This window comes from Rutidosis leptorrhynchoides, unplaced genomic scaffold (assembly GCF_046630445.1).
Source record: "Rutidosis leptorrhynchoides isolate AG116_Rl617_1_P2 unplaced genomic scaffold, CSIRO_AGI_Rlap_v1 contig130, whole genome shotgun sequence".
In the NCBI taxonomy this organism is placed as follows: domain Eukaryota; kingdom Viridiplantae; phylum Streptophyta; class Magnoliopsida; order Asterales; family Asteraceae; genus Rutidosis; species Rutidosis leptorrhynchoides.
This window is the reverse complement of record NW_027266383.1, coordinates 73,626-95,538: the sequence shown is the minus strand read 5'-3', so window position 1 is coordinate 95,538 and position 21,913 is coordinate 73,626. Positions and strand designations below refer to the sequence as shown.

The 21,913-nt window shown below is 34.6% G+C and overlaps 2 protein-coding genes and 1 pseudogene across 2 annotated transcripts; all 3 read right to left on the bottom strand.

The window, feature by feature from the left end:
- Window positions 1-1,361: 1,361 nt before the first annotated feature.
- LOC139881214 (3-phosphoinositide-dependent protein kinase 2-like) lies at window positions 1,362-4,480 on the bottom strand. The gene is given in 16 exon segments (XM_071865728.1): window positions 1,362-1,445; window positions 1,535-1,757; window positions 1,860-1,970; window positions 1,972-2,027; window positions 2,142-2,276; window positions 2,381-2,546; window positions 2,705-2,761; window positions 2,763-2,781; window positions 2,871-2,979; window positions 3,051-3,152; window positions 3,253-3,287; window positions 3,290-3,304; window positions 3,480-3,578; window positions 3,581-3,632; window positions 3,634-3,660; window positions 4,334-4,480. Coding segments are annotated over 16 exon segments (1,437 nt in total).
- A 2,105-nt stretch (window positions 4,481-6,585) lies between these two features.
- Window positions 6,586-10,064, bottom strand: LOC139881213 (glucosamine inositolphosphorylceramide transferase 1-like). Its single transcript, XM_071865727.1, is given in 5 exon segments — window positions 6,586-8,268; window positions 8,364-8,456; window positions 8,458-8,532; window positions 9,401-9,523; window positions 9,756-10,064. Coding segments are annotated over 5 exon segments (2,283 nt in total).
- Window positions 10,065-14,353: 4,289 nt separating this feature from the next.
- On the bottom strand, window positions 14,354-21,333 carry LOC139881212 (general transcription and DNA repair factor IIH helicase/translocase subunit XPB1-like; annotated as a pseudogene).
- Window positions 21,334-21,913: the final 580 nt, after the last annotated feature.

The following is a 21,913-nucleotide window of genomic DNA, read 5'->3' as shown; positions in this document are numbered from 1 at the left end:
AAGATTCCCATGGAACACAATTATAACCTTGAAGCGGAATATTCATATTTTACATTGTATCAATACTATGTCGAGTTTCATATGGGTTACTTGAAATTTGTCTCTATACTGCAAAAATAGACAAACAAACCAGTTCAACTCTCGCGACACTTCAAGCTATTGTGCTCCAGGATGCGAATACTTCTGTCCGAACATCTGCAATCCTACATACAAAGTTCCACCACCATAGATGCCTAGAATTCGTCCGCCGCTGCCTTGTCCTACTTCTACGAATTGTGGCCCAAACTCGGATAAAACTGTTGTTATCATTCTCGTATCAGTCATAGGCTCTTTGGTTCTTCTCCCTAGTGTTATATGTTTCGTGATATATAAAAGATCATGCAGTAGTGGATCACAAGAAACTATGCTTCAGCCGCAAGAAACCGGCGACAAGGACGTGCAGTCAAGTGCAAGGAGTTGATGAGAGTGTAATTACACAGATGCCGCAATCTGAAAAGGAAAAGGAGATTGATGTATCTCCAATTTTGGACCTCGTCACGTCGATTGCTGAGTGTTGTATGAGTTGAAATTTTCAGAGTATCCTATAAACATGATTGAGGAGAGTAATATATATTGTGGGGAATGGGTGTATAGTTAAAATAGCCTCTTGCTACATATACTGGAAATAATAATTTCTAGGCAGCTGGTGAATTCTTTTCTTTTACTTCTGACCTTTTCTTTTCTTTTCTTTTTCGATTTTGTAATCAAAGACTCGTTAACCTTAAACTTTAAGTGGAGAGTTAGGTCACTTATTATGAAATGAAGATATCAAAATCTCACAAAACAGTCTGTTTCAGTGTATCTCCAATGAATTACAGGTGAGAGGATTTTCAAGACAACGAGAGAGGAATATATATGGTTATGACGAATTTGTAGAAATGACCTCGTTGTAGGGAAGAAAATGGTCTCAAACGTATGCAAAATAAGTTGAACGGTCTAAAATTCCAAAATAAAAACTATAAGGATCTATTCATGGAAATTTGGATGACGGATACTTTTTACCCTCTAGATCTGCTATGAGTAGAATTTAACGGCCAGATGCACCCAAAAAAATTCAGTAATGGATTCTAGCTTTCAAGACAACAATAATTATAAAAAAATAAAAATTGTACTCCTCAAAATAAAAAATAAATGAATCCTAGAATTACAAATCAGGATTTCACATTGTTGATAGTCTGTCTAATAGGAGGATAAAAAAGATTAACAGAAAAACTCTCTGTGGCAGTTTAAGTTCTAAACAAGGCAATGAATGCTTGGAGTGGGGCTAGGTTCTTTCGACGTACTACGTATATAAAATAACAATGCGTATGAACTGTGAGACGTCACCGGTTTTGAAGACTCTCAATTGCCTTCTTCCACTGCCAAGCTCTTTGTTTTGCATCTTCAAACGACATTACTTTCTTTGGCTAAAAGAAAGAAAGAACAATTAAAAGCCATGATATTATGTTCCGAGGAAGATGGTGATTGGCAAAATTAAAAGAAAATATCGTAGTACCGTGCAAATCTTGAACTGTGAAGGACTTAAAACTTGAATGCTGAGGTCATTAGAATTGTCAGACCAGATAATGTTTCCCTTAACAACCAATTTGGAGGGATCAACGTAAATCAATTTTGGCTTGTTGGTCAGAATAAGTTGCACTTTCTTGCTCGTTATTTTCTGCAATTTCTTCACCATCGAGATCATCAAAACAGATTCTCCCGCTTCCAAAAATTGTTGCCTAAAATATCAACAGAATAAGCAAGTTATCCACTCGAGTGATTATTCATAGCATTACAAATAAATGGACAACTTAATCAAGAGTTGAGTAAATTATACGTACCATTTTGAATCGAAGGAGTCGATAGAAGCCAGTCTAGTTATATGACCAGATGATTCGGAAGAGGATGACGTGCCACCAGCATTTCCATCGTTCTGCCTTATTGAACCATCCCAATGTTGTAGGGTTCCATGATGAATCGTGGCCATCATCTCCCTCGCTAGAGTAAGCCTAAATTATAACAAGACCAGGGAGTTCCCAAAAAAAAAATCAGTTTCTTTTTTTTTTTTTAATATAAGTTGTAATTTGGACGTGTAAATTTTCTAGACTCAAGAAAAGCCATACAGATGTCTCCATAGCAAGTCTGGGAGGAGCTTGCTTTCTTAAATTCTTCCAGTCAACGCCCTTGAAAAAAGGATGCATCTTGAGAACCTGATAGCCATCAGGACCAGCTCCTGGCCTTCTGCTGGGATCTACATCCTGCAAACATTGAGTTGAAATGTGACGTATCAACTTTGAAAAGATGGAGCAAGAATTTTTTATTTTTACTTTTGTCCCAAGGGTTAAGATTGTTTAAGGTTTACCAATAAGCGATCAATGAGGTCCGTTGCTTGATCTGAGAAGTAATTTGGAAATCGTATATCTCTTGCAATAATTCTTTGAAAAATAAGCCATTCACTGGCATCTTTGAAAGGTGACGTTCCAGAAAGCATTTGGTACAAGGTGCAGCCAAGTGCCCAGAGGTCATTTCTGTTTAATTTTATTCAAAAGAGCAGCAATGGATTAAAAACATCTGAATCAATTAATCAGATCTAATTGAAGGAAATAACTTTAAGGAAGGCTACAGGCACCATTTTAAACAAATTACTCTCGCATTCTCGCTTGTTAGTCCAAAAAAAGTGTCTTACCCAAATGTTGCAGGAGAAGAATTGAGGACTTCTGGAGGACATAGGCAGCTGTCCCCACAAGGTGCATGCTTTATCATCTGGACAGAGCACCAAAGCAAACTAATTAATCTCATATTTAAAGCTATCATCAAATAACATGTCCACATGATATATTATTATTAATTACCTGAGGCAGCATTTGGAAGCACAGTAATTCGACTATCCTGCATTGGCTTCACACTTCCAAAGTCTGCAACTTTAATGTGCCCTTCTGAAGTAAGCAACAAGTTCTCCGGCTGCCATTTGAGATTTCTTAGCATACGTTGTTCGTTGACTATAACCACACCCATGAATGATGGGAAATTACCTTAATATCGCGGTGTATCAACCCCATACTATGTATGTATTCAAGAGCATCAACAACTTCTGCAGTGTAGAATCTCGCTTCATCTTCCAGTAGACGGCCTTTCTGCCCACACAATGATAAGCTAGTTCAATACTACATGGAATATCAATCCAACCAGATACAATCAAATATGTGTTTCATGATTGAAGTTTAACTAACTTACTCGGGTTATCTGGTCGAAAAGTTCTCCACCTTCAAGGATTCAAGTGCCATGTCTTCACAAATATAATGCAGAGAAATAAAAATGGTGAGAAACTTTTTGCATCAAGAAAATTACCAGTAATAAAATGAATAAACTCATGGAGACAAAGGGTTATCGTTTAATAAAATGAGTAAAGAAACGCCTTAAGCCACACAAAAGCATGAGAGGATATGACCAATAATACCTACATAGTGAAAAGGAATCTTGAAATGTGAAGTATAGCCGCACAATTCCAGGATGATCTAACTGGTCAAGCACAATGCGTTCCAACTTCACATAAGCTGTTTATTTTCTTTGGTGATGAATTTTTTATCCATGATTTTCAAGGCATATACAACCTCTAGTATCCTTCTTTTTTGCCCTTACAACCTGATGGCACAAATAAAAGCAACTTAAAAAAGATGATGCAATCAAGAACAAGCTTTCCTCTCCATAACATCTCATTCTAACACGCACCGACAAACTACAAATATGTATAGTGATATGACAGTACCCAGTAGCCACAATTCCAGAAAATAATAAATACTCCATATCAAATAAGTCATCCTAACCCTAAAACACTACAGCCAGCTTTGAAGCAGGATAGAGACTGACATTGTAGAGCATAAGTTATTGACTTCTCCGAGATCGCAATTGTTATTCACAAACTATGACTGTTCCATCAATTTGTCAGTCTTAGCAACTCACAGATTATTATCCGTCTTAATATAGCTCCATAAAAAGAATGAGGACCCAACTCAATCTGGCACAAGATAGAAAAAAATTGCATATGGCATAGATGAATTGAATTGCCTGGAGAGCTTAAAGTTTACAAACATGATTTCATATAGATAGCTCCACGCAACATTAAACAGCTCCTTGTCAAAGAAATGGTCCCTAAATTACAATTCATAGCACCAAATTAACATTGCCCGGTCAATCATTTATAAAGCGGATGAAGCTTATATGTACCCAAAGGAAGTCCCATTTATTTTAAATCCATGTCAAATAATGGAATAAAGGAAACATATAAAACAGAGAGACAGCAGGACAAAAATCAAACCTTTGAATAGGAGCCAACCCCATAGATCTTGCCCAGCTCAAAATCTTGGATGGTGAAATTCTCTTGAGGAGCTTTAAAAGCAAAGCTCATCGACCTCTGCACGCTTTTACCACCACCACCACCATTCTCCGCTGCCAGCATTTCCATCTCAAACTTCAACCTTTTTTTTTTTTTTTCTCTTTTGTAATCTGAAGAAGACCCAACAAAAAAAAATTATGAATTTCCCACTTCTGTAATCTGGGTATGGGAGTTTATAGTCAAATAGACCCCATTGGATCTCTCCATCTCTGTTTTCTATAAAGAAAAGAGAATAAAGCGATGTGATTTCTATGTTTGTGTGTAATCAATCATAAGAATTACCAGCTTATTTGGTATATACAGTAGTTATTAACGATCAGGGAGAGAAAAAATAACTTGCGAGTTCTTTTGTGTTGCTATGAGCAATGCCAGAAAGAAAGAGAATGTTTATGTATGCGACAGAAATCTTTTTTTTTCTGAAGTAGTATGCGACAGAAATCTGATGGAGGAGAGGAAGGCATGGGAAATTTCAAAGGAAAAGAAAAAAGTTGCAAGTCTATTTTACTTTATTTAAATATCACATTTCTCTTTAAAATTTATTTATTTATTGAAATAAGAGTTCAGATAAAAAACTAAATAGAGGAGTACATAGTTTTTTTTTTACGCAAAACGGTAATCCGTTGCGTCCGTCTCCTCGATACTTTCAGGATTAAAATTCAGCCGCATAAAATTACACCCGTCTTTAATTAAATTAAGTATGACAGTTATTTAAGGATGGAGGGAGTATTTTGTTAATATTCCAACTTTAGAAATGAAAAAACGTATATATTCGTCCTTCACGTTTTACTTGTAACACATTTTTAGTCTTTCACGTTTTTTCGTTAGCCTAACAAACCCTCACGTTTTCCGCTAGCGACAAAAAATATCCCTCCGCCGTTAATTTGGTACATGTGACAGCTAGTGGCGTCTAGTAAGCTAACAGACCAATATATTTGTGCCACGTGTCATGACACGTCATCAAACATCCATATTTTCTTTGCAAAAAATTGTGATGTGGCAAAAAAATTGTGATGTGTCACTGACACGTGTCGCAATTATATGAGTTCGTTAGCTGACTAGGCATGAGTTGACATTACATATGTGCCACGTAGGTGAAATTAACGGCGGAAGAATATTTTTTGTCGCTAGCAAAAAAAACGTGAATATTTGTTAAACTAACGAAAAAACATGAAAGATTGAAAAGATGTTATAAGTAAAACGGGAGGGAAAAATATATATGTTTTCTCCTCAAAAATGTAAGAACCGAAACCATCATTCTTAGTGCATGATAATTCTATCCAAGACATGATGGAGACATCAGGCAACCCGTTCCATGTTTGAGCTGCCTCGTGCCTTTTGTTGCTTTGCTTGCACCCATCCAATTTTCATTTCATTTCCCCCGACAAAATGTATATTATGTAAAGATGTCTCTGATTTGAATGATCGTCTTATGTTGCTATGAGAAAAATATGATTCATCTATATTATAACTCCCGATTATTAAATTCAGGATCCTTAGCATGAGTCCAAACATTATTTAATTATTCTAAAATCATCTATAGCCAATTACACTAGATAAATTAAAAAAATAAGAAGTGAAATATATTATATTCCTCCATGCAAATAGATAAGCCTCTTGTGCATGTGTAAGGGGAACACGAACCAGACATTGTGTCCATATCCCCACTAAGATGAAATACAAATGAATACACACAACACAAAACTCAATTATATACCTCTACACCATTCCTTCAACAAAACAGTATTACATGCATATTCTGCCAAATTAATTAAAGCTACTTCTCCCTTATATATGATCATGAACCTGATAAATCTTAATTATCTCTAATAACAAAAATACTCTCTCCGTCTCAAAATACATAATGTTGTATTATATATTTTGAGACGGAGGTAATATCCAATTCACATAAGAGGGCAAGGAAAAGAAAAAAGGGAGACATTAAACTACCATTATAAATTCCGATTAAAGAACTGATCATCAATTAATGTACATCTATATCTCTCCCTTATACAGAAAACAACTTCATTGATTGTAAAAGGAGGAACAGAAATTAAAGCAGCAGGAAATTTGAAATTTTCACTAACACGGATAAACAGAATGGACAACTAAAGTTCGTTTTTCTACCTTGCTGCTCACGAAATCTCCATTCCCTTATAAATTTCGCTATCATCTATTTACAAATCCCAACCATCTTTCCTTCCATTAAATTCATTCTTCCGACCAAGTAAACTACCATACATTTCCGATAACTTCTGGAGGCAATTGCTTCTTACCTTATAATGTTCGTCTGTATTCCGGCTAATAGCCACGCCGGAGAACTTAGACGTGTCTATCGCCCATGGCGGTCTCACGTACTCAACGGTACGAGTGGAGCTAGAATTTGCATACAAGTAATTTAACAACACGTCCTCACAGTTGAAATATTCGTCGACCAAGTCCCTCCCTGCTTTCGCTTCGTCGCTCCAGTACTTGGTAAATGCAAACTGAGTATCGATGAAAGCTGCTCCTGTCAGGATTATGTTATACCCTTTATGAGATCTTGCATATTTCTCAGCCCTGTAAGTTAGCGGGATTGAATCGACCAGTCTAGGATAGAATCCCACTATTCTGTCAGGATGTTTACGCCAAACTCTAAAACCCCGTTCGATATCGTCGCATGACATCATGATGTCGTCATCAAGCTCAAGAACAGCTCGAGTGTTGATTAATGGATCCTGTTTGAATCTATTGTTAAGTGAATTCCATTCCTCGATTCTAATCCTCACAGGGACAGCCGAATCCAGATCAGATAGTTTTGGAGGGATCCCTTTATTCCAAATCACCACAATTTCCTTTACAGAGGAACATCTGGAATAATGTTTCACGTACATCTTCAAATTCCAGAGCCGTGCATCATACGTCATTGTCACTAGAGTGAATTGTGAGAAATGTCCTTTAAATTGGTAGGGTTCCTCAGCACCACTGCCTCCAAAAATGGATTTAACACCCGAACACATTAGAGTAGCTCCGATTATGAATATCATGAAAATGACTGTTCTTCCAGTGTAAGTACTAGGTTTTATCTTTCCCTGAATGAAGGAAGCTGCTCTATTCAATCTGCTACAAAATATTCTCAATTTCGAAGAGAAATAGTTCGATCTTTCCCAAACCAAGCTTGAATCAGTCCTCTTCCCGGAATAATGAGCACACCAATTGAGAGGGATAATACAATTCACCGCTCCGACAAGGAGACCTAAAAGCATAACTATAAAAATGGCAGCAGCGAACGAAGCCCAGCCGAGAACAAATCGATGGCTAGGATCTCCGGAAGGTACACGATCACCGTCCATAAACCCAATCCATTCCCCGGAACTCAGCTGTTGAACATCGAGATGGTGATATCGTGCACCATTCCAAGCATTGAGGCTCTTATTAGTATTCACTAAGCTGATAGGAACTTCAACTTCCCTGTATTCATCCTTTGTGAGAATTTCCACCCTGAAGACACGTGTCCGGTGCCCATAGGTTTCACCGCAATCTTGACCAACACGGTAAAGGTTTCCATTGTACACGAACGGCCTGCCTCCGTTTCGAGCTCCTGAGCTCTTGTCGATGTTATAGATGGGGTTCCTTTTGTGAGGTTTAAATGGACCGAGTGGTGAGCTTGCATACCAAATTTCTAACTCTCCGTTCTTCTTTGCTCCGAAACCGCTATCATCGGTACCGAAAAGATAGTATTGATCGTCGTGATAGATGCTAAAGGCATCAATGAGTGGCTTTCTCAAGACGATTTTCTCTAATGTCCATCTCATTGGAAAGTCAACTGCTCGATACACACGGACTTCACCTTTCTGTCTTCCTTCTGGCATCATATATATCTGTACAAGCAAAGAAACACCATCAATATTAGAGATTGTCGCTGTTTTGTAATATATATCAGAGTTATGAATTAGTGATATTATAATTAGTTTACTTGGCCAAGATAATTGAAGACGTAAGGAAAAGAGAGATGCCAATCCTCATCCAAGACGATGCCTAATTGCTCCCAAGTCACTCCCTTTAATCTATGCTTTTTGAAACCCTATATCTCCTTGCATAGTGATTGAATTCTTGGTTTCATAAAACAAGTAAAATGTATCACCCTGCATCACAAAGTTCCTTTTTTTAGCTTTAACTTGCAACAATTCACCAGTTTCGAACTCCAGTCCTCGTTCATCGTAAAGCATCAAGCATATACAAATTGTTCTGATTCCCATACCACAACAAAATTTCAATTCACTGGAACTAACAAGCTGGAAACACAAGAAAAGAAGTTCAATGATCCAAACGTACAGAAAGTGGAACCAGTCAGAGGTTAAAAAGCGGAAACTTTCCTCTGTTTTTAATCTCGGACTAGTTTGAGTTACATACAATGATGACATAACTAAAATGCTCATCAAATTTTCCAGATTTATGTAGACCTTTAGTAAAACTATCGTTCTTTTCAAGCACTTTAAACTTTAACCCAGAACTACACGAGTAATCGATCAGCAAAAGTAAAAAAATAAATTAAAAAATCCAACTTTTATGCAAACTAAGTGTATAGAGCGCAAAGGAAAAAACTTGGGTTAGGGAATCAGAACAACAGTTTTATGCAAAAAGCATTTGTCAAGTTACTTTCACTGCACAAATAATTAACAAAGACTATCTGCTTGAACAGATATAACGAAGATCCTCTGCTTCCATTTACTTGAACACACATGTATTGGAAATTAAAGAGAGAGCTGATTTCTGAATGATCACTTCACTTGATCAATAAAAAAATGGAGAAAATTCATGGACTCCAATTGAAAACTATTGGATATATTACTACAGAACAGCTCAATGGCCATATGAACATAGAAAAAACAGAAAAGGGTGCACAAATAAAAGAGAACTGATCTGATTAAATTATTCAGCTTCTGGTAAAAGACAACACTGAGATCTTTACATTGAGCTGAAAATAAAATAAAATTGTGAGATAAATAATACCTGTACATAAAGAAAAGGATCTGCTACAAAGTTACTAGGATAACCAGAACCAGAAACTGAAGCACAGGTCAAAACAGGGTTAGCCACTGGCCATGCTGCACTCTCATCTCTCCATACATTGACCTTCAACCAAAATAAAAATTCAAACTTTGATTAATTCTAGAAATACCCAGATTACAAAAAATAAAACCCAGAATTCAATCTCCTGTCAGAATCACATAACATAAAACATGCATGCAGGGTACCGATGTCAAAAATACATAAATTGAATTGAGGTTGAAATTTTTCAATAAAGTTTCAATTTTTAATTTTCTCTCTAGAAGTCTAAGAAAATCAGAAGGAAATAAAAACCTACATCTTCGATTGGTTTGAGAGAAAATGGAGATTGGCCGTACAAAACACCAATGGACCAAGAACCCTCGTTGTCCTCTTGACAACCAATTACAGAGGAAGAATCAAAATGAGGCTTTAACATAACACGAATGTAAAAACCAGCAATAACGGAATACAAAGCGAAACAGCTGATAAAGAACACAACAAACCGCCTCCCTTGGTGGCGGTGCCATTTCCCATTGGCGACAACACAACCACCATTAACGCCACCGCCGCTGCCAACACAACCACTTCCACCACCGCCACTATTGTTGTTGGCAGCCAAAGTCATTATAATAAGAAGGGTTTTTTGTGATCAAAAACTTGTGAAATTTCGTCTACTTATGAACACGGCCATTTTTACAGGGACGCCCGCGCGGTGGAATGCCGTGTACCGTTTTTTTTTCTTTTTGGGATTGCAATTTAATTTTAATTTTTTCCTTTTTGGGTTTTGGTTTATAATAAAAATTGTGATCGAATTTTAATTTTTGTCTGCCTGTATTTATCTCTCTCGGAATTAAGGTGACGATCGAGGAAAGGAAGTTTTTTGGCGAAAACAGAAGAAGCGTTACTCACTCACTTACTTGGCAATATTAGAATAGCATTGGTATACTGCGTGTCTACTTATATACACGTGTCGTCGTTTCACCTAAATATGAGACTCGCTACTTATTATACGCGTAAATAAATATTTCTTCCTAATTTTACATAGGATGACAACTCGATATGAATCCCAGAGATCCGCAAAATTTATTCATGAAATAAATTTGAAGGACAAAAGATTTTCATGAATACGAAAATAAATAAAAAAAATTATCTATTTCATAAATAAAGGTAGAGACGGATATAAATTTTTATATACGGATATATTCATGGATATCCGTTTGGATAAAATAGGTATAAATATTATTTTTCAATTCAATAAAATATAGCTACATCGATTTTCTATTACTCGTTAAATTACATCAATTATTTTACAAATGTTTAATGTAACTATCAAATAATATAGTTATCGTTCTTTAATAAATAAAATAATTTTTCATTGATTTTATTTTATCGTGTTTAATTTTAAATTTTCGAAAAAATCGATGAATAAAAAAAATCCATGGATATCCATTATCCGACATGAATACGGAAACGGATGTAATCTTTTATCTATCGCGAATATGGAGATGGAAACGTAGAGTGATTATTCTAAATGGATACGGAGGTGGAGATAGTACCATCCGTCCCGAATCCGCTCCATTGACATCTTTAGTTTTACAGTAAATTTTACCATTCAAAATTTATCTAATTACTACTCCTTCCGTCTCAAAATATGTGATATTTTGATAAATGTGATATGATGTAATTAATATGGAGTAATGAGGATATTTTTGTCAAAAACTGAAAAAAACATCATATATAACTAAAAAATATTTCAATTTATTTAATTATATCATGTCACATTAATCAAACATCATGTATTTTTTGAGATTGAGAGAATATTATGATTTTTAAGAAAATAAAATCTTAATGCAGAAAGGAAGTTTTTTAAAATAAAATCTTTAATGCCGAAAGAAAATGTAAATGCGTTTAAAAAAATTTACGGATTAATTATAATTATTTTATATATTTTTATTTTTTGGTTTTTGTATTGGCTAAATCATATTCCCAGATGAAATAAGAAATCTAGCAATTATTCGATAAAAAAAAAGGAAATCTAGGAATAAATTGAGGGAAGAATGTTTGGCTTTGGCATTGATCTTTTGTTAAGTACACTGATATTTTAGTTAATAAAATTATTCATGCCGGTGGCGGAATCAAAGTTTTATGAATTTAAATTTAAATTTTTATTAATTAATTAAAAATTTATGAATTTAAATATAATTTTTGAATGGATTTAATTAAAAAATAATTATATAAAATATAAAAAAATTTAAAATTAAATAGATTCATTAAATATTTTAGATCGTAGGGAGCTGCGCCACTAATTTAGATCGTGAAAATACGAGGTAAAAGAAATTCTTGCCGCTGATGTTTCAATTAAAAAAGAAAGAGAAGAAAAAAACTTTCAAATCATCGGATAGTCATGGTCGTGAGAGCGAGTGTACCTAGTACCTACGAAAAAGATAGCGACATAAATTCTACATAACACGTGGAAGTCGTACAGCAAGAGTTGTTGATGTCGTAAGCTAGATTTTGGGAGACTTGCTTGTTCATACTCCAGATGCTGAGTTGGCCTAAATTAGAAATAATTACATTTTAACCCTTGAAACTATCACTAAATTAATGGTTGGGCCCCTCAACTAAGGAACGCCATATCTGGTGGTGGAGGAGGACGGGGGCGCAGCGTAATTAAATTAAATTTAGCATCTATATATAGTTTTACTTTACTGAGTGTTTGGTCCCTATAGTTCTTTGGTAGATGGGTGGGTCCAATATTTTGCCACCTCATGAAACGTCTGGTATTTAACGGAGCCGTTATTTCCACGTCATCAATTCTAAATAACGGGACCCAAATTTTAAACGGAGTGGTAATTTAAGAGGACGAAGTGACATTCGCTAGTTGATGGATCCAATCATTAATTCAATGATAATTTAAGGGGTCATGAGTATCCCTACATATCATAAAAAAATAAAAAAATTAAATGAGTATCCCTACAAATTCGGTTGGGTAAAAATTAAATGTGTTGTACATAAAGCAAAAAAGTACAGCCGCATAATATTCCTACCGTTTCAAATTAAAAATCTAATATAAATATAATTTTCTTTTTTTTTAAATTAAATATAAATTTTAATAAATTTAAAAAATATTAATTATATTTTTTCATTATACTCTCACAATTTCTACCATATTTACTCTCATATTTTTCATATACTTTCATTCATTAATTTCACCATTTTTATTCATATATTTCTATGAAAATTTTTAATCTATACAATAATAATTATATTAAAAAATAAACTAAAATATATATTTTATTAATTTTTTATTCAATTTGGAAGGGAGGGAGTAATAAACTAATAGTAGTAATATAGACTATATATATAGTGTGAAACTAAATCATGATTAGGGAGTGTTTATTCATAACTATGGTCTATAATTCTACATATAGCGTGCACTATACCTTGTGGGCTATTGTTTAATAAAGTGTCGTCTTAACTTCAAAATATATATATATATATATTATAGTGTCGTCTCAAAAGGGAAATTGATGAAGTAGCCTTTTTTGAGTAAGTAGTTGTGATCAGTGAAATATTGTCAACGATCCCATAATCCTTTTTCCGTCAAAAGATGAACTCACTTGTGCTGTATATATAGAAATTACCATCTTTTTCCATGTAATTTTTTTTTTGTAAATAAAACTTTTCAATGATGAGATATTGGATTTTCTCAGAATGAGAGAATTATATATAGCTAGGTGATGAATGTCAGTAAACGTACGTACTATCTATCCTATGGTTCTTTCTCACAAAGAGGAAATAGGCGAAGCTTCATTTAAATTCCTATAATTAGTAATCAATCGAAGAATGTTGAAAATGAAAGCATTTACAGCGCGGGGGTCTCGATCGAATTAATATAGTAATAATTTAGAGATAAATTTTAAAAAATATGTCATGAATGATTTTTTTTTCTTTTGATAACTAAATGAAATACTTTTAATTATGAAACTCGTTCAATATTCATATTCGTATAACTTATAATTAATAAGTCTTTGTACGCATGTATGTGCCCTAACTCTAGCTTTGGCAATTACTGTAGTAAATTAGCTAGGCATGCATTTTAATTTAATGCATGGAACTTACATATGCCGAATGCTAGCTTGAGTCGAGAGAAATCGAGGGAGGAATTTGATACACTAATGCTATGCGAAGGAAATCAAACTTAATTAAATAGGGTTTTGCAAATCGATCGTATTTGGTAAAAGTAGGAAATTAAATTAAAGGTATGACTTAATTAAAATATTACTACGTCAATGAAATTTTATATATAATTTATATTAAAAAATTAATATTTATATTGAGATTGAGACAGAGTTCGTAATAATTGACGGTTGGAGAAATCCCCATATTTTTACTTTCATTGCATCGTATATACGTACTGTATTGATTACTTTTAGAGCTGCTGGCTTTATTTATTTTGCTCTTAACTATACTATTGCACTTTAGTTAGGTAACATTTATTTTTTGCTTGGTCTATTATATGATTACTGCCACATTTAATTGCATGCCAAATTGTTCAATCGAATATTTCCCCCAAATAAACCTAAGCCCTTATCTTAAGATTACCCCACCTCAAAAGCCGAAAATGGAGAGCGGTTTTCTTCCTCAATTAATACATGCAATGAATGCTAGTTGAAAAAAACCCATTGAATGGAAATATGGAATGGTAGATTTGATAAGAGTATACTTAAAAAAAAAAAAAAAAAAAATTGATAAGAGTATATACTACATATATTTATTAAAGACGTCAAGTCAAGCATATTTGGTCAACGTCAAAAACCATAGTATTTCCACAGTACCGGGATCAGAGTCTGAGCTATATTATCTTCTCTGACACAACTCACAACAAGAGGCAAACTCCTATCCCAGAAATCATTAGGTATATCGTTTTTCAAACAAATGATGACGCTTAGCAGGATCCTTGGGCTTGCTTTTACCGTTCCCAAGTTTACTGCAAAAATTAACAAGAAGCATCCAAATCAACTACTTATGCTCTTTAGTCGTGGGATCGACATTAAAAATTATCAAGTGTAATGTTAATGTACCTGTATTCCATGTAAACCATTCCATTTGCTCCCGAAAACGCACTCATAGATCCCATGGACCGCCGAGCTTTATGAAGGGCTATATCATCTGCATCTTCTTCAAGTTGCTCCAAACCAACTGCATCGTCGCCAGCATTCAAAACCTGAAAGGCACAAAAAATATTGTTTAAAACGGTTTCGTATAAGGGGTCTAAATGGAATTTCACTCGCAACGAGACAAACATTTGCTAGCAGTTCCAATTGCTCCTCCTTAGTGCTGAAGCTCAGATCAGCTCTGGTATCTGGTGGAGGCAAGCTTGTTATCACCTGTCACGAACCCATATACATGACATAAGTAAATAGCTTACAGAACTCTCCAATATTCACATTTCTGTTAGCTTTAGCAATTTATTGATGGCTTCGAGAGATTTTTGTTGGAAATATTATGCAAAATTGCGATAATAGAAACACAATAGAGGAGATTTATTCTGAAAAATACATCGCTGAATTTTATTGATCACATGAATCATAATAATTGAATCGATAATTTAATTTGACAGCAATTAAATCAATATGAACATATATACATCGAATTAAACAAATAAATAAACATGCATATAATAAATTAAATATAAAAATTTTTTAAGGGAAGAGAGACGCAAACTTGATTTGGAGGCACGATCATATCGCTTTCCTTAAAGCGTATTACGCCCCGTACTGTACTTCGGTTATAATGGCGTAAAGCTTCCCAGGATACAACCGAATGAACGACAATAACCAGCACAAGATTTAATCGCAGTTCGGGCGAGACTTACCCTAGTTTAAACTCTCCAACGACACAAGAAAAGAGAGACAGAAAGACAGGTGGGTTATCAGCCAACCTTTTTGCTAGAAGGGTTTTTCAGAGAGATTTGAGAACTGTGTTGTAACTGTGTCTTAATAAACCCACAAACTAGCAAGGTATTTATAGGCATGGGGGGGCCGGTTTTTACAAGAAGAATTTGACTTGGAGTGCAATCCAAGACTCCTAATCCTAAACGCATTAGGACTGTGCACTCTGATCAATTCAAAACTTAATAGTCAAACTTTTTCAGTTCTTGCGCAATTAGAATTCCATTCAAACGGAAGATAAATCCTATCATAATTAGGAGACATAAACCGAATTAAATTAGGATAATATTACCCTATCAAATTCGGTTGCTATACTTCAAGTGGACGAATCCCACTTAAACACGGATATAAAATTAAGAGATAAAATCTTATTAATTATCAAACCGGATTCATTCCAAAAATAAGCGTGGTGGTGGTGCACGCGTGGAACCTTGTAGACTTCCTCTACAACACACTTTAAATTTCAATACACACAAACTACTATATAAATGGTTTATGTTTCTATGAAATTTCCAATGTGGGACTTAGTACACTCATGCACAAAACACCCATATTAGCACTACCATTTTTCATTCATCCTTGACACAAATTGTCAAATAAATGATTCAACATTAAACTTTATAGTATAAATAAATTATATAAACAAGTTTTGATTTATTCCGTCACATGGATTAATCTACACGCTTTGATCAAACTACCATGACCATACAATTTGTCAATTTGTCAATTTTGTCTAACAATTTTAACCATAACAATTTTTTACATTGAACCTCCAAATCTCGGGGTTTTTTTTTTTTTTTTTTTTGGCATGAGGAATGGCTTTCTACACCATGCAAACACAGTAACTTTCCGAAGGATTATAGCCTTTAAGTTTAACTTCACCCGGCTCGATGAATTCACTACCTAAACTAAACCCCTCTAATGGTGAAAAATACACATACGAAACCAAATTCATGTTACAATGATCTACCTTGAAGCTATAACCTTGATCGATCAGGAACTGCTGTCTTTTAGTTGAGTAATACATCTCCTGCATCCGGTAAAGTAAATGTTAGTGAACTGAATAGCAGAAGCCATCTCTACAAGAGATCGAGAAAATTTTAAACAGTCAAGACACACAGTACCTGTGTATCTGCAGAAAGAAGGGAATAGAAAAATGCATTATACTCCTCTTTACCCCCTGCCATCCTGTCTTCAAGTTTATCCTGTTGACCCAATAAAAATACACCCCAATTCAGCTTTCTCATATTTTGGTGTCCACAGAAAGTTCAACTACACGGTTCATATTCTTTCATTTGTCCCTTAAAAGGAAGGAAACATTTGAATAATACAGGAAAGTACTGCAAAAACAAACCCTTGCCCTAAGAATACGACCAGTCGCTGGGCTTCTTGACGCCTTGAACCAGCATGTGATGAAATTTGAATTATGACATTTGCCTCAGGAATATCAATAGAGTTATCACCAACCTGTGGTAAACAAAAGACTCGTGTAATCCGTTTATGATCATAAGACTACTCAACTTCACCAGTGTAGTGATCCCTAGAAAGATATTCAAAAGACAAAACAGCATTCTTGCAACATAGGAATGTTTGCAGAATTTCTCTTTCAAACTTCATTACAAGAAGCTAGTTTATCCTATCAACCTAATGAATCAGTTGAAATAAACTACATCTTTGCCTATAATATTTGTATGGTCCAAGGGACAAAAAATAGAGCCCAGGCGCCCGGTTGGCCTTTTCTCACACACACAGAGAACATACAATACAATCCTACTAAGAACTCTGCAAGCAAATCAATTATCAAGCTTTCTGCAACTGACAGTAGATACCTTTGGGAGAAAGACGGTGTTTACATCTCAAATGAGGTTTTAAAGCAACTAAATAAAACACACAGGCACAGCCTTATTCAAAAAGAGATCAAGCCAAAAAAAAAAAAAAAAAAAAAATCTACTCTATATCTAAAACAGTGATGAAACGCCTCAAAGCATAAAAGTATAACAATACTAGGATATCAACAGACGGCAGCAAACCTGCTTCTTCTTAGAATTTTCCTTCTTCGAATTCTTTGGCCATCGGGCACCATACTTCAGCGCACTGTACATTTGCAATAAAACCTCCCTTTACAAGATCCAACCAATTCGCTTCATACAATTTGGGACCAATAAGGAAGTTCAAATCTGTAATTCTTTCATCCTCTCTCACAAGTGTTGCTGCAGTTCAATTTATCAGCAAGCTCAGAACCTAAGTGAAGATGCAGTACAATAAACTATGGACAGAAGAAAAAATCGAATATGTACCGGTAAGCCCAAGTTTGCAGTGAGATTTGGTGATGCTGATAAGTTTACGAAACCACGTGGACCTGAAGGATACGGTACGGACATAATGTAAATAAAGACTCTCTAAATCCTTATGGCTTGTAAAGGTTAAAACAATTTAATAATAATAAAAATCTCATCTATAACCTCGTCCATGAGAAGCAGCCCCATTCCCTATTCCTTATCTCTTCAATAATCTTTTCTGACTCTTCTGAACGCTTCCCACTAAAGGCAACCACCCCAACATTTCCACGGAACCTTTCTTTGCTATCAGATGTAAACCTACAAATCTGGTCTTCTCGTACAGTTGACCAAAGCTTAAACTGAAAAGCCCATTGGTCAACTGAAACGGCATTTGTTTCTAGCTAAGCAAAGGCAACTCTTCTTTACCTGAGCTGCAGCAGAAACACCAACCAGAGACTTTCCAGCACCACACGGTAGCACAATGATGCCAGATCTTGGCTCTACCTCAAATTGTTCAACAACTGCTTGTAATTCATGCAAATCAAATTCAAAGCAACATTGCAACAACTCACAAATTGATATCATCAATGAAGGCAGTGCTGGCTTAATAAAGAAGGTGCAGCAGGTTTGCTAATGTTTTGGTTACATAAGCAAGAAGAGAGAAGAAGAAGCCTCATTTTCACCATCTACTGCTAGTAATAAGAGTATCAAATAACATATCGCCCACAGGTATGCTGATTTATATATATATTCCCTCCATCCTAGATGTTAATATAAACATGATTTTTTGTCTCAAATTAAATGTAAATTTTTTGACAAGTTTAAGGAATATTAATTATGTTTTTTCATTATATTCTCACCACCTATATCTTCATGTCCCATGTAATCTCTCTCACCAACTTCACCCACAAATTTTTATGAGGATTTTTTAATCTATACAATCATAATTATGTTAAAAAATAAACTAAAAAATATGTTTTATTAGTTTGTGTGAAATCTCCTAAATTAACATCTAATTTGAGACGGAAAAAATATATATATACACACGTGTGCGTGTGATTGTTACAAAAAGAACAGAATGCAAAGGCATCAAAAGTTCTAAAACCTATTTATAATTGTCGAGGATACCTAATTTCCTACTACATTTTCCCCAAAAGGTTGTCAGGATACATTTAGTTCATAAAATTTATTGTAGTACTATTGTGTTTATGATAAACGTAATACTTACGGTGATGATTTTAAAAAGGAATTAAAGAAAATTAAGTAAATTAAACCCAAGAAGATGTTTGTTAGCAATAGATTGAATGATAATTTACAATAATATAAGAGAGAATGATTCTTTTTCTTTCCTTGCCGTGAATGAACACAAGAGAGACAACAGTAAATTTTATTTTTTTACAAAGTGAGCTTTCTCTCTCAATTTAATCCGGCCCCCTTTTCTTCTAAAATAGAAAGTGGGTATACTTATACAAAAGGACGGGGACAAAATCTGAAAGTAGCCCCAAAAAATTAAAGGGCTAGTCCAATCACGTCATTTCGTCTTGATCTCTATCACCATTTCGTTAATTTCGGTTTGAATCATTCGAGACAAAAAAAAAAGTTTCAAAAATCGAGGTACGACAGCTACCATTTCCAAACATTTTACTAAGACTCTTTTCCTGATATGGCCGGGTTGTGCATGTGGCTTCAGTTCCATGTCGAGGTCAGGATTAACCTGCAAATGAAAAAGTGTTTAAATCCTCCATAAAGAGAATAAAACAAATAAGGTTTTTGCATATTCTGCTTGACTGATGCATTATGTTGATGTGCTGATGGATAATGTTGAGTACACCGACTTACAGTATCGTTTCGAAAGTCATATTCCTCCAACATTGGATAATTTGAAGCATTTGGCAAGCACCGTTGCTTTACATTTTCAACCTACGATCAAAATATAACAAGAGTAATCGAATGAATCTTCCACAGCTTCAAAGGTAAAGAATTGAGAAACGTCTTCAAAACCTTTATAGGACAGGAATTAAATATGACTTCTAACCTCAATATGCCAACAGAGCCCAAGGAGAAGCAAACCTACAACTGGAAATGGAGTATCAATCAAATATCGATTCTTCTTAAGAACAAGCTTTACTTTTCCATAATTTGCAGTAGAGGCATGAATAAAATCAATCATCTCTTTTGGTAACTGGGTGGTTTGACAGCTTATCCAAAACAGAGATGATAGTTTCTGTCTCAAGACCGACTGACACGGCGGCATACAATGCTTGTGGAGTTAGATTGTACTCGTGCATGGACTCTGGCCTACAAACAGGTTCGGCAATGGCGATGAGGAAATCATAAGCTTGTTTATACAATGGAGAGAATGTCTCCAGAAAGATTCTCCCATCAGCGCAAGCCCATAGGGGTCGATTTTGGTGATCCGGTTTAAGTTCAAGTTTGGTAAAATCTCTCGGTTCCACTTGTTTATCACCTTCAATTGACCAGAAATCATTTTATAAAATATACCGGTTTTCGTTCGATCACTAACTAATGTCATACACACACAAGTACAATAATACCATTGCGATCATCTTCGTCTTCGTCTGGATAAAACCCATAATCTTCATCACGGATTGAGCTCTTGCGATCCTCCTGCCACAACAATAAAGATTAAACACATACACATTAACCGGTTGAAAGTGAGTTAGGTGGATGTGAATTCGAAGAACCTTGACGGAGAACTTGGGTTTTTTTACTGGGTCTACCCTTTTCACCTGCACAAAATCAAATCAACAAATCGGACTGAAACTGAAACAAGGCTTAGCTTCTACGAATGTAAAACCACAAACCATGAGATCCATGACCCATGTTTTGACTGATATTTGAGAGCAATCAATTTGTCACATCGAAAGAATGAAGATCGAAGAATCAGATAAAGAGATTTTGAAGAAAGTAGAATCGGAGAAGAACATATTTTAGGAGGAATGAATCATAATTGTTGTGTTTTCAATTCAAATATTTTTCCTATTTATAATATGATGTTGGGCTAAGCCCATAACTCTTATGCTTAAGGCCTCAACTACTACTACCAATAGTAAAAATCAGTTGATCATATATTCACAGAGCAAAAAATCTTGGATGTGAGGGTAAGGGAAAGGATTACGAATTTAAACAGGAAACACGAAACACATTTTGGGGTAAATTAAACGACCTCCCAATTGAAGCATTATTATGAATGTGTTATATTAGAAGCAGCCGACTCAACACCTTTTAAGGTCTTAGACGGAAAAAAGAATGGATCTTATTTTATTATTATTATTATTGTGCGTATATACAACACAATTAAAGTAATTACTCTTTGAAAAATTAAAATTTATTAATAAATTTAAGAAATTAACATGAAAGAAAAGGAAATTTAAGAAATATATTATATCATAAGAATTTTTCATAGTGCGTCATTTTCAGCGCTATCATTCAATTTCTTTTTCCTCCGTATAATATATTATTGATGATTTTTCAATAATCTTAGTGACACACCAAGGCTTATCAACTTACCGACTTAGCCTGATGGGTAAGTAACATAAGAAAAAAAAAAAAAAAGTTTTACCGACTTAGCTTGATGGATAAGAACCTCTTCCATCATCCATCCGTGAGGTGCTCTAACGATTAACAAAGTTTCCCACATATTTGTGATAATAATTTTATCATTAAAAAATATATCTAAGCTAATAAAAATAATAATAATAAAATATGTCCTCTAAAACATAAGGACCAAATCATGATTAAGGTGGGGAAAATTGTGCGGGAATGAACAGTGAATTGACTCTTACACTTTGTTGAGTTTATTGGGCAAACAAAGTTGAGTGCGATACATCCGTAGTCTCATAGTGTAATAAGTAGACAATGGTCTTTTCGAAAATTCATTTTGCAAGCGTCTTAATTGTACAATTAAGGAAAAAAATTAAGTTTTAATCATATTCGAGAGTTGATTATTCGGACATGATTAATATTAATTGTCTATTGTCTCGATCAATTACACAATAATTAAAGGAAAAAATTAATTTGGATGGGCTCTATCCGGATAATAAATTTTCAAACATGATTAAAATCAAATTAATCATTATCATTTAAATAGTCTTTTTGGATAATAAATTTTCGGACAGATCATATGTATTTACCTCAATTTTTTTCAAAAAAAATTTGTCCACCTTTTAACCTATTTTTATAATTGAATCAAAGGAGTTGCACACAGCTTTTTTAAGAAA